This window comes from Chrysochloris asiatica, unplaced genomic scaffold (genome assembly GCF_000296735.1).
Source record: "Chrysochloris asiatica unplaced genomic scaffold, ChrAsi1.0 scaffold00005, whole genome shotgun sequence".
Lineage (NCBI taxonomy): Eukaryota > Metazoa > Chordata > Mammalia > Afrosoricida > Chrysochloridae > Chrysochloris > Chrysochloris asiatica.
This window is the reverse complement of record NW_006408523.1, coordinates 6,310,392-6,323,833: the sequence shown is the minus strand read 5'-3', so window position 1 is coordinate 6,323,833 and position 13,442 is coordinate 6,310,392. Positions and strand designations below refer to the sequence as shown.

Genomic DNA, 13,442 nt, shown 5'->3' with positions numbered 1-13,442 from the left:
GTGCCTTGTTCTTTGCCACTTCTTTCAATGCACTTTGGACTTCTTCTCTGAGTATCATTGGCTCTTGTTCATATGGTATCTCTTGAAATGGTTGAACATGAACCTTTTGGTACAATGACTGTGTATTCCTTCCATCTTTTCCTGATGCATTCTGCATCATTCAATAATTTGCCCAGTGAATCTTTCAATAACAAAAGTCGAGGCTTGAATGATTTGCAGAATGATTTGCAGAAGCTATACTAGGATTGATGATTTGTTGAAAATCTTAGTTATTATCGCTAAGAGTGGTCTTGAGTAGGGTTTATGCACCAGTGAGAGTTGCTTTTGTTGTTGTTGTTAAGTGCTGTTGAGTTGGTTCCAACTCACAGCAACCCTGTATAGTGTTTCTGAGGAGCAGCTGGTAAGTTTGAACTACTGACCTAGAATTTCATGTGAATCCTGAATGCATTCTATCTGGACCCAGTAAAGAATTCTGTTTACAGAGTCACAACAACCTAAAATAAGGACAAGCTATGTTTCCCCACCATATTCTTTGTTCTTATTTATGTATGATGTTTTTATGGTGAGTTGGGTGAAGGTTAACTGAGGAGATCAGTTTTCCATTCAACAGTTCACACACATTTTGTTTTTCACTGACTGCAGGCTCCTCAATGTGACTTCCTCCCCGGTTTCCAGGTTCCCTTCCTCTTCTTTCCCTAACCCTTCTGAACTTTGTCCTGAACTTTGGCTCCCTGCTGTCTGTTTGATCTCAAGTTGTTGTTTATTCTAAGGAGTGTGTGTCTCACTAGTCTGAGCGTTCCCCTTATAGATCTGTCTGTTGTTGGCTCCTAAGTGAGGCATGGGGATGAATTCAGTTCCAGACCTGAGGAGTGACTCAGGACTCTAGTCTCACACCCTCTTCTTAATGTTTAATTTATTTTTTGTCATTGTGTTCTCAGTATGAGAGAAGGCGTAGTAAGAGTGTGACGAAGGCCGTATGAATATATGAATATGAAAATGCCCGAGTGATGCATTTTCTTTTTATAAATTTTAATGCTTTCCGAACCCCTTCACCTCCCCCCCTACAAACAAACACACACACTCAGTTTCTGTTAGTATGTGGATGCTGCCATGTTATTGTACAGGATCAGTTCAGTCCAACCGGTGACACCAAATTTCACACTCCAATCAATGCCAGTGCGATCCCACTTCACTTCGGCGCAGTTTTGTTCCTGACTGCAAGTGGAGAACTCCTCCCTCTGTCACTTAACCACCCAGTGGGAGCGTCCACCTCACAAGCACAAGGCACGGTCCTGCAGACCTCCGAGGCTGCCTCAGGCTCCTGGTGCCCATCACCAGCTTGGGCATCACCAGGAAGGACACTCCCATTTCTGACGTACTGGCTACAAATCCAGGGGTTTCCCATTCCCACCACCCTCTGAGGTTGCCTATGGATTATAAGCCTGTGGTTTCCAAGGGCTCCCTTCATTTCTGTCCTGCCAGCAATACCCTTGGGGATTTCCTCTACCCCTCCTTAGGGTACTCGCCATAAGTTCAGGGGTCTTCAGACTCCCCTCAGTTCTGACTTAGTTCTCATCAACCCCCCAAGGGTTGATAATTCTCCAGAATGATTTGCAGAATTCACATAAACTCTATATGAAGCGGCTTAAAAAATTTCATGGAAAAATGGAATTGAAAGATAACGAAAAATTTCCATGCACTTTCTGAAGCTCCCACATACTTATGATTATCATGTTATGACAGCAATAAGGACACAGATGAAGAGGCATATAGGGTGGGGTTTCCCAACATGTCCCAGAGAGGCACACGCTGCCCTTCCACATACATTGATGGCTGTCACCAACCCAGAAGCCCGTGGAGCTTCCATGTCCAGAGCCTGCACTGTGGCCTCATCGCGTAGGCAGGATCGAGTCAGTCAGGCTCCCTGTCCCTATGACGAAATGGGTCTTTCTGACATGGCCAGCCCCCACCTGAGTCACCTCTTAGGTTAATTTAGTCTGGAAGTCTCATCAAAGACACTTCAGTCAGTCATGGGGGAATCCCAAGGGTTTAGAGATTCTCTCTCAGGAACCAAGGACAAAGACCAAATTCTCGAAGCAAAGTTGACTTCTTTACTCCATATCACATCTCTGACTGGTGACATGTGGCCCTCACCCCTGCATGGTGTCACACCGTGTGAAGGTGTATCTACCCAGTGTCTCTTGACAGAATGGAGCTCAGTGCCTCAGACCTGAAGGCTCCCAGGGCAAAAAAGGGGGTCATCCTCAAGTCATTTGCGATGTGCAATTCATCCTTGCTACTTCTTCAAAAAGGTGACTTTGCAAGTTTGGGTGACTATAGGCACTGTTCCTCATGCCAACGGTTCTTTCCCCAACATGTGTTAGCTTGAGTTTCGAGATACATAATAAGTTTTGGTTTGTTGGGCACATCCGTAACCAATTTGTTTCTCAAGACGCATGATTGAATCTAGCCAAGAATGATCTTTCAACTTGCCCACTCAAGCATTCTCATGCCCATTGGACAAACACCACCAGAACAAAGTCAGATTAGGGGTGCTGACTGGAAGGTTTACTTAAGTTATTTGCTAATCACAACATTTCCCTATTTTATAGGATAATGTAATTTTTGAAAGACTTTCAAGGGACTCGAAATACATGGAGGAAACATTATGCCATCTGGAGTATTTTGCCACGGAAGGTAAGTCAAATTTGGAAATGCCATTTTGTTGTTGTTGTTGTTTTTAACCATTCACCTTGTATTTTTAAGTGTGGCACTTGTGTAATGTTGTTAACCACAAGGTCAGTGATTCAAACCCACCAGCCACTCCTTAAAAATCTTACACAGGGTCGCTCTGACTCAGAACTGATTCAATGGCACCTAACAACAACAATGTTGCTGGTAAGAGCCCTGGTGGCACGATGGGTTAAGCATTGGGCTGCTAATCACAAGGTCTGCGGTTCAAACCCCCAAGCTACTCCCTGGGAGAAAGATGAGGCAGGCTGCTTCCATAAAGGTTTACAGTCTTGGAAACCCTAAGGAACAGTTGTCCTCTGTCCCAGAGGGTCATTGTGCGTCAGAATTGACCCCCGGCAGCGGGTACAGCTACTGCTGGGATAAGGAGTTGTGATCTGAATGGAGATGTTATTTCTGTGGAGTCAATTTTGGCTTGCTTTTCTAGAAGTATATTTTTCTCAGTGTCCGTCCCAGTCTCTCCACATCCTGTGCCTATGACAGTCACAGAATGGGTGGCAGAGTCTCTACCGAGTTACCTGGGTCTGGCCTGCCCGACTCTTCGCCAGCAGTGATAGGAACGATGTGCACAGACAGAAAAGGTAGCCAGTTCCCAGCCTGCAGAATTGTGATGTAGCTGACGCTCCTCTCCTTTGAGACCCATGTTGTTCTCTCTCTGCCCCAAACTCGTGTTATGTTGGGGCCCTAGCTCAGAGCTGGGTGAAGGAGAGAATCACTCACTGCGTCCATCACCAACAGGAAAGACATTCTCTGAAAGGCCTTAAACAACAGTGATGTCAAGTTCTCCTGCTAGACAATGTGATGAAAACAAGAGCCTAGCTTAGGTGTTGACTAATGCTGTCTTAACTTAGTGTTCACTGTGGCTGTGGCCACACATGGATGCGCATGCACACAGGCGCACACGTGCATGCAAGCACAGGCATGCACTCACATAGGCACGCGCATGTACGCACACACAGGCACACTTGCATGAAAATTTATATCTTTGATGAGATAGCTTGATGGGCTTTTTACTGCTGTCTTGAAGCATGCTTCCTGGGTTCAAACCACCAATCTTTTGGAGATCCTAGAGAGTGGAACTGCTCCCCAGTGTTTCTAGGGCGTCAGTTTTCAGGGAAGCCTCTTTTTTCCTAGTCGAGTGGCTGGGGAGTTCAAACCTTTGGTTTTTCAGTTTACAGCCCACACTTAACCCACTGTGCCACAGAGATGCCTTCCTTGGAATAGGTGTTGCTAGTCTTCCAGTTAGGCCCAAATCATAGCTACCCTGTACAAGGTTTCTGAGGAGCAGATGGTGGGTTTGAACCACCACCTTTGCAGTTAGCAGTCCAGTGCTTATCCTAGACCTCCGGATAGAATATGCTGCTGCTGTTGTCGTTCAGTGCCGTCGAGTCGGTTCTGAGCAGCTTCTGGGTATGAACCAGTGATCTTGCACTTGTCAGTCCAGTGCTTACCATATAGTGCCGCACCAGGGACTCCTTAGAATATGGTGTTGTTGTTAAGTGCCGTCATGTGTGTTTTGACTCACAGAGATGCTGTGTAAGATTTCTGAGGTGCCGCTGGTGAGTTTGAACCACCGACCTTGCAGTTGAAACAGACCTTGTTTCAGTGCACCACACCCTAGAATATTTGTTGTTGTTGTTAAGTGTCGAGTCGGTTCCGACCTATGGTGACCCTGTATAGGGTTTCCAAGGAGGAGCTGGTGACCTTGCAGTTCAAATGGCTTTTCAGTCTGGCTCATTAACCCATAGCGCCACACCAGGACTCCACCTCAGAACAGAGTTGTTTACAATTTCCCCTTTCATATGGGTGAAAGTTGGAGTAAAGTGATCTCAAGAGCAGACAGTTTCTTCGTTGATCTGATCACACTCATAGGCAATGGGGCTTTCAGTGGGAGATGAGGTACTTCACTCGACCCAGTTCACCCGTCTACACAGATGCCCGGTCTACACTGTGGCTGTTTGCAGGTTTGCGGACTCTCTGTTTGGCTTATGCTGACCTCTCTGAGGATGATTATGAGCAGTGGTTGAAAGTGTATCAAGAAACCAGCACCATATTGAAAGACAGAGCTCAGCGGCTGGAAGAGTGTTACGAAATCATTGAAAAGGTATGTGACATGGACATGCTATTTGGGTGCCCAACGAAAGACTTGCCACCTGGTGAACAAAGCATTTGAACTGGAATCTTTATGCTGTATAATGATGTTCTGTTTTCTAATTAGCATCTTAATTAGCCATTAGATTTTCATTTTTTTTTTGCTTAAAAAAACACACTAAACTTAGTTTTGATGATGTATCTGTAAGTCCAGTTCCCTTCAGCTAAGCATTCAGATATCTTAGGAGTATTGAGTCAAAAGTCACATCCGTTGACATGGAGAGAGAGAGCAGCTGAGGACTGTAGACTCATGGGAAGGAAAAGGCTGTGTGCTGGCAGCCAGGAGGCAGGCTTGCAGAATGTGCCCTTTGATTGTTTAAATGATTATATATAACTGACTGCTTTCGTGTATATACCCCGCCCCTTGAAAAAAACAACAGAGGGACTAGAAGCAAATACTGTTGAATGATGATGCATAGAGGGGATTGTAATCATTGTAATAAAATGATAGGATGAGTGTAAAACTGATATTCTCCCAATGAAACTATCACTCAATTCACAGTAAAACTTAAAAAACCATTCCATCAGCACATTAACAGCAAGGCTACCTTCCACCTCCTCTTACAAAATAAGACTCCTAAATAAAATTTCTAAAATATCACCACTCAAAAAAAGAAGACACATGTGTGACTTTTCTAGCTTTTGCCAAGATTATGTTGAGTAGCTCACCATTCAAGTGCACAGTGTGAACAATTGTGGCTTAGACATTGTGCATATTCGGCGGCTTCAGAAAATTCATGGAAAAATTCCATTTTTTTTTAAGAAACTTTTGGAAGCCCCCTCATTTATACTAAGAAATTATCCCACTTAATATAACAATATTCAAGATTCACCATGGAGTCTTGGTGAGGCGCTGTGGGTTAATGCGCCAGACTGCAAAGCTGTTTGAACTGCAAGGTCGCTGGTTCAAGCTCACCAGTTGCTCCTCGGAAACCCTGTACAGGGTTGCTATGGGTCGGAGCCGAGTTGATGGCACTTAACAACAACAAGAAACTTCACCATTGTTTGTTCATAATGCCTACTGTAATGTTGTTATAGCTTATTTCAGTCTCTCTCAAGGCATTAGCTTGCTTTCTGTCTGCCTATTAGATAGGGTGCCAGGTTTCAACTTTTTCTGCTTCGTGTAAGATGCCAGTCTGGTTTCAGTAACTTTGAAGTAATTACCTTGTTTCCTTTTTTTAAATTTATGTTGAATTGTGCTTTCTTTTGTATATTCAGCTTTTGTTGGACTTTGTGGACTCTGTACCCTTGTTTGTCACTTTGATGGAGTCTGGGTAGGAGAAGAGAGCTGAATCCAAGTGTTCATTTGCTTTTCTGTAATAGTCACATTATTTTATAGCCAGAAACCAGACTGCAGCTACTCTACGTGTACCGACCGTCTCTTTATCAGACATTTTGCATTTACGACAATAGTAAAATTCTATCCAACTGTTTACAACGCATATCTGACAGTAATGAACTATGAGGTGTGAGAAGAGAGTAAGGTTGCTTGTGATGGTGAAATTTCTATGTTACCTTGACGAGGCCATGCTCTGCAATGTTTGCCAGTTGTACCATGATGTCTTTCTTGTTGAAGTGCCGTCGAGTCAGTTCCAACCCATAGCGGCCTTATATAGGGTTTCCAAGGAGTGCCCAAACTTCATCTCTCATGCTTTGGACATATTGTCAGAAGGGACCACTCGCTGGAGAAGGATATCATGTTTGGTAGGGTGGAGGGTCAGAGAAAAAGAGGAAGACCCCCAATGAGATAGATTAGAGTGGCAGCATCGATGGACTCAAGCGTGGCAACAGTAGTGAGGTTGGCCCAGGATCGGGCAGTGTTTTGTTCTGCTGTGCATAAGGTTACTATAGGTCGGTACAGACTTGATGGCACCTAACAACAACAACAAGGAGTGGCTGGTCCAAACAGACTTTGCAGCCTAGCGTATTATCCCACAGAGCCACACCAGGACTATTTTATGTACTGAGGGAGTCATCCTCCATTTTGTCATCTGTCGTAGTCCTTTTCCATTTTCCCAGCACCCACTGTTATGTAACAGCTTGGTCTTAGGAACCTAACTGTGTGGACGGGTGAGGAGTGGGAATACAAACAGGTGATGTGCCCATGCGGTCCTAGGCAGGTGGTCAGTGCTCACGAGTTCTCAGTCTAGTCCTTTATTCTGCTTTCCTGGGTGGGCTGATATGCCATGGGTGAGGGAGACTGGTAGTAGCTACTAGGCCTTCTATGTAGACAGTGTTGAACCTACCAGCACAACAGCCTGCAGGCCTGGGCTTTCATATCCACAACCGTCCTCACTGTGACCTGAACAGAGCTTTCCTGTGACCTTTAAGAGAAAGAAAAGGTGTGGATTTTTATAGCTTCTAAGTTGTTTACATGCTTTCTTTTATAGCTATTAAGTTCGTAGCATCATAAATTTTTTATTCGTGTCTATTGGATAACTGAAAGAGCTCTGGTAGCGTAGTGGTTACGAATCAGGCTGCTAACCTCACAGTCAGCAGTCTGAAACTACTAGCTGTTCTGTGGGAGAAATATGAGGCTTTCTGTTCCCGTAAAGATTTACAGTCTCAGAAACCCTGTACAGGATCGCTATGACTTGGAACCGACTCCATGGCACACTACCACCACCACCATTGGATAATTGTATCATCTAGAAACATACATTTTTTTTCATGTGTTGAGCATTAAGAGGACACGCCATTATTCCTTGTTGTTGTTGTTGTTGTCAGATGCCATCGAGTCGGAACCGACTCATAGCGACCCCATGCACAGCAGAACGAAACAATGCCCGATCCTGGGCCAACCTCACTACCGCTGCCACACTTGAGTCTATCAATGATGCTACCTGGCTGATCCATCTCGTTGGGGGTCTTCCTCTTTTTCTCTGACCCTCCACCCTACCCAGCATGACATCCTTCTCCAACGATTGTTTCCTCCGGACAGTATGTCCAAAGTAGGAGAGATGAAGCTTAGCCATCCTGGCCTCCAAGGAGCACTCTGGCTGCACTTCTTCCAAAACAGATCTATTGGTTCTTTTGGCAGTCCATGGCACTTTCAGTATTCTCCTCCAACACCACAACTCAAAGGCATCAATTCTTCTACGATCCTCCTTATTCACTGTCCAGCTTTCGCATCCATATGAGGCTATTGAAAACACAATGGCCTGGGTCAGGCGCACCCTAATCCTCAAGCTGGTGTGAAAGTAGAAGGCTTGTGTTCTGAGAATATCTTCAGAGTAACTTGTCCACAGTCTGTGTTACCAGATGAATTCCAGGTCTCCCATGTCTACACTACAAGAAATAAATGATGACCTCTAGTTGACTTTGTGTACTGATGGCCAGCCCTGGTGTTTTGAAGAGGCTTGAATTGTTGTTCATCTAGATAACATTCTTGTCAGGTACCATCAGGTCAGTTCTGACTGGTACTGAGCAGCCCGAGGTCCCACAGAACAAACGCTGCCCGTCATGCGCCATCCACCTTCGCCACCTTCACAGTGTTATTGCTGCAGCCGCTGTATCCGCCCATTTGGTTGAGGGTCTTCCTCTTTTCTTGCTGACCCTCTGACTTACCAAGTATGATGTGCTTCTCCAGGGATTGCTCATTCCCAATAACATGCCCTATAAACCAACCCTGCCCCCTCAAAAAACCCAATAGTTCCGTTGAGTCAATTCCAGCTCATAGCAGCAGCACTATCGGACAGAGGAGACCTTCAGTCATTAATTATATGTGAATGAAGCATGTTGTTAAATACACAGAACTGTCTTAGAACATTCTGATTGCCTCTTTTGTTCAACTTTTGTGATGAATGTTGCTGTTAAGTATGCTCCAATCATTGACTAAAGGTGTTCTTTTTTTTTTTTTTTTCCACTCTAGAATTTACTCTTACTTGGAGCCACGGCCATCGAAGACCGCCTTCAGACAGGCGTTCCAGAAACCATAGCAACTCTGTTGAAGGCAGAAATTAAAATATGGGTGTTGACAGGAGACAAACAGGAAACTGCAATTAATATCGGTAATCCCTTCTTTAACAATGTTTCATTGTGAAGGTTTACAGAGCAGATCAATTTCCCACTCAGTAGTCTGTACACAGGTTGTTACCTGCCGTTGATGGAGCCCCCACAGTGTCCCATCTCTCCTGTCGGGTCCTCCCTGAGCTTCCCATTTCCTTTCTTCTTCCTTTACTGACCCATAGCGACCCTGTACGGGGTTTCCGAGGCTGTAAATCTTTACGGGAGCCGAAAGCCTCATCTTTCTCCCGCGGAGCAGCCGGTTGTTTCAAACTGCTGACCTTGATGTTGACAGTCCTACTAGTAACTACTGTTGTTGTTGTGAAGTGCCGTTGAGTCAGTTTTGACCCATAGCGACCCTGTAGAGGGTTTCCGAGGGTGTAAATCTTTACGGGAGTAGAAAGCCTCATCTTTCTCCCGCGGAGCGGCTGGCAGTTTCGAACCGCTGACCTTAAGGCTCACAGCCCGATTCGTAACCACTACGCTACCAGAGCTCCCGGAAAAGTATGAAATACACTGTGGAATGCATTTACAACTTAAGGGCTGACACTCTTTGTTATTTGTCTTTACAAAATTGTTTCTTTCTTAGCGCATGTTCCCGTTCATCTCAGTCAATGTTATTATTATATTCTTGTACATCCTTTTTATTTAAATTAAAAGAATAAAAGTTAAAAATAAACAGTTTGGGCCCTGGCGGCTGAAACCCTGGGCAGGCATCTGATACCCGTATGGCCTCCTGTCCCAGTCCCGCTGAGGTGGTGACTGAGGTAGCAGAACCTTCTGCAGCTATACATTGCAATATCCGCTCAGCTCAAGATGAACTATATGCCCAGCACCACCAGCCTCATCAAAGACATCAACAAAAAACACTAGGTGCTGCTTTGAGATGGAAGAACACTTACAGGCTTTTTAAGCAGCATTGATCAATTTGCTAATTTAGCGCTACATCACGTTGTAAGGAAACCCTAGTGAGCAATCCCGCTGTCCGATAGAGTTGCTATGAGTTGGTACGGTTGTTTGGTTGTTTGGTTTGTGGTCATTTGGATCACAGTCAACAGCTACAAGCACCCCAAGGTTTATACTGTTGAGTCCTGGTGTGGCGCTGTGGGCTAATGTGTCAGACTGCAAAGTCGTTTGAACTGCAAGGTTGATGGTTCAAGCTCACCAGCTGCTCCTTGGAAACCCTATACAGGGTCGCTATGGGTTGGAATCGACTCGACGGCACTTAATAGCAACAACATGAGGTTTAAGCTAAGCCTGTTTCCTGGTCATCTCTTTCCTCTGACATGATGTCCCTGGGACATACAAATGGTTAACACACCCAGATGCTCACTGAAAAGTTGGAGGTTCATGTCCACCCAGAAGTGCATTTGAAGCAAGGTCTAGTGATCTGCTTCTGAAAAATCAGTCAGCCGCTGCAAACCCTATGGAGAACCGTTCTACTCTGACACACATGGGTCACCATGGGATGGAATCAACTCAATGGAAGCTGGTTTTATTCTTCCCCCAAACCAGCCCTGGTAATGAGAACCACATTGCTTCTTCTTTCTTGTCCACTCTAGTGCGTAGTGCATGTGTTCTGGGGCATCAGAAGGGCTGTGGGAGGAAGAGCAAGTATTTTAAGTCCTCTTCACTTTCAGCAAGCAAGTTTATATCATCTGCGTATCACAGGTTGTTAATCTTCCCCCCACCCCATAGAATCCTTCAATACTGCAACTAAAGCTGGAACTTTTTCCTTCCTTCAGTTTTCTCAGCTTGAGAAATACAAGGCATGGTCTTCTCTAACTCTATTTCTTTGCACATTCTACTATAAAACTTTACTTTGCCTTCTGGAACTATCCTTTGAAGTTTTCTGTTCAGCTCTTTTACTTCCATCATTTCTTTCATTTGCTTTAGTTTCTCTACATTCAAGAGCAAGTTTTGGAGTCTCTTCTGACATCCATTTTGGTCTTTATTTTCAGTCTTTTTGGTGACTTTTGGGGTTCTTCATGTGTGATGTCCTTAATGTCACCCCACAACTCATCTGGTCTTCAGTCATTAGTTTTTAATGTTGTTGTTCAGTGTTTGGTGTCGTTGAGTCATTTCCGACTCACAGACACTCTATATAGGGTTTCCAAGGAGTAACTGGTGGATTTGAACTGCAGACCTTGTAGTTAGCAGCCCATTTCTTATCCAAAGTGCCACACCAGAATGTGCCACATCAGTCCTTGAGATGGTCTTTAACTGCAGGTGGGATATACTTGAGATTAGACTTATGCTCTCATGAGCTTGTTTTATTTCCTTCAGTTTTACCTTGAACTTGCATGTGGACCACTGATGGTCTGTTCCACAGCTGACCCCTGTCCTTTTTTGACTGATGACATTGTCTTTTCCGAAGATGTAGCCAGCTGATTCTTGAATATACCATGTGTCTAATCATTGTTTATATTGTCGAAAAGGGGTGTTTCCAACAAATAGATCATTGGCCTTGCAAAATTCTTTCTTGTGATCGCCTAAGGTTGGGACCGTAGTTCCCAAGTACTGATCCTTCTTCTTGGTTTCCAACTTTCACGTTGCAATCATCAGTAATTATTAGCACATTTTTATTTCATGTTTGAATGGGTTGTTGTTACTCCTTAGTTGCCATTGAGTTGGTTCAAACTCAAGAGAGCCCCACGTACAACAGAACAAAATGGTACCTGGTCCTCCATTATCCCAATGGCAGTTGGTATGTTCAATGCCATTGTTGCAGCTATTGTGTATTTTGAATGCCTTCCAGCCGAGGGAGCTCATCTTCCAGTGTTATATATAGGGCACATTCTTTTATCAAAGGAGAAAAGGTGGAAGTTGTCAAGGACTTCATTCTTCTTGGATCAACCATCAACACTCATGAAAGCAGCAGTCAGGAAATCAAATTACATATTGCATTGGACAAATCTGCTGCACAAGACCTTCTTAAAGTGCTGAAGAGCAAAGATGTCAGTTTGAGAACTAAGGTGCCCCTGACCTAATCCATGGTATTTTCAATAACCTCATATGGATGCAAAACTGGACAGTGAATAAGGAGGACCATAGAAGAATTGATGCTTTTGAGTTATGGTGCTGGAGGGGAATATTGAAAATGTCATGGGCTGCCCATGGAACCAACAGATCTGTGTTGGAAGAAGTGCAGCCAGAATGCTCCTTGGAGGCCAAGATGGCCAAACTTCGTCTGTCATACTTTGGACATATTGTCAGGAGGGACCAGTCTCTGGACAGGGATATCATGTTTGGTAAGGTGGAGGGCCAGAGAAAAAGAGGAAGACCCCCAGCGAAATGGATTGGACAAGTGGCAGCATCAATGGCCTCAAGCGTGGCAACAATTGTGAAGTTGGCTCAGGACCGGGCAGTGTTTCGTGCTGTTGTACATGGGGTCACTATGAGTCATTACCAATTCGATGGCACCTGACAACGACGACAACAATAACAATTCTGTTTTGATCTCTAGGACTTTCATGGGCTGGCTTTGGGAAGTAGATCTCCAGCTATTTCTTTCTAGTCTGTCTTAATCCAGAAGCTCCACGGAAACCCACCAATCAGGAGTGACCCTGTTGGTACTGGAGACACTGGTGGATTTGCTTCTAGCATCATAACAACCTGCGAGCCACTGCAGTAAAACACTGACAAAATGAGCTGCTTTTGTGAGACATTGATTTTGACTTGCAGCGACCTTGTGTAGGGTTTCCGAGGCTGTACATTTCTACAGGAGCAGAAAGCCTCATTGTTCTCCCATGGAGTGGCTGCTGGATTCAAACTGCTGACCCTGTGGTTAATAGGCCAATGTGTAACCCACTGTATACTGCCAGAGCACCGACAGAAGGGGTTCAGATGGCTCAGTCTGGGAAGGAGGTCTTGAGATAGGACTGAGGCAGTGTTCTTCCTTAACTGAGACAGAACATTACTGAGGAAGGGCTGAGGGACTGGAGGGAAAGGTGCTAAAAAGAGATGTGGGTCTGAGGAAGGGTGCTCAACTTGAGTGCTGGGGATAAAGAAGGACCCTGTACTGAGGACTGTCCACCCTTCCTTGAGAAGCATAAGGGTGTCGTGTGTCATAATGTATCTGGGAGGGGGGCCGGGGTGGGGGTTGGCAGAATTTTTCACACTCTCACAGGCAAATATTGATTGGCCAAATTCTCTGTGAAAATATTTAGAACCAAAAGCATTATGTGAGAGTTTGGAACCATACTGAATCCCTTCGAATTGGTAGCTTGATTAATCTGATACCAGCACGTATGGTTCAAAACCATGAATTGTTTTTCAGACTGTTTGAGACTGTCTCCAGAGAAATGTGAATATCTCTGACAATAGAATATTGCCCTGGTGGTGCAGTGTTTAAGCGCTTGCTACTAACTAAAAGGTGGTGCTTTGAACCCACCCAGTAGCTCCATAGGAGACAAGGCCTGGAGATCTGCTCCAGGAAAGATTCTTGCCCGGGAAACCTTGTGGGGCAGTTCTCCTCCGTTACACCAGGGGGCGCTGTGAGTGGATGATCTATAAGAGTATATATGAGTATATAG

At 44.8% G+C, this 13,442-nt stretch overlaps 1 protein-coding gene across 1 annotated transcript in view; it reads left to right on the top strand.

The window, feature by feature from the left end:
• The window catches only part of ATP8A2 (ATPase, aminophospholipid transporter, class I, type 8A, member 2), a 727,934-nt gene that overhangs the window by 215,508 nt on the left and 498,984 nt on the right, over positions 1-13,442 (top strand). Inside the window, exons 21-23 of the mRNA XM_006831949.1 lie at positions 2,613-2,697; positions 4,716-4,855; positions 8,774-8,912. Coding sequence (XP_006832012.1) covers positions 2,613-2,697; positions 4,716-4,855; positions 8,774-8,912 — 364 coding nt within the window. The remainder of the gene's footprint in view (positions 1-2,612; positions 2,698-4,715; positions 4,856-8,773; positions 8,913-13,442) is intronic.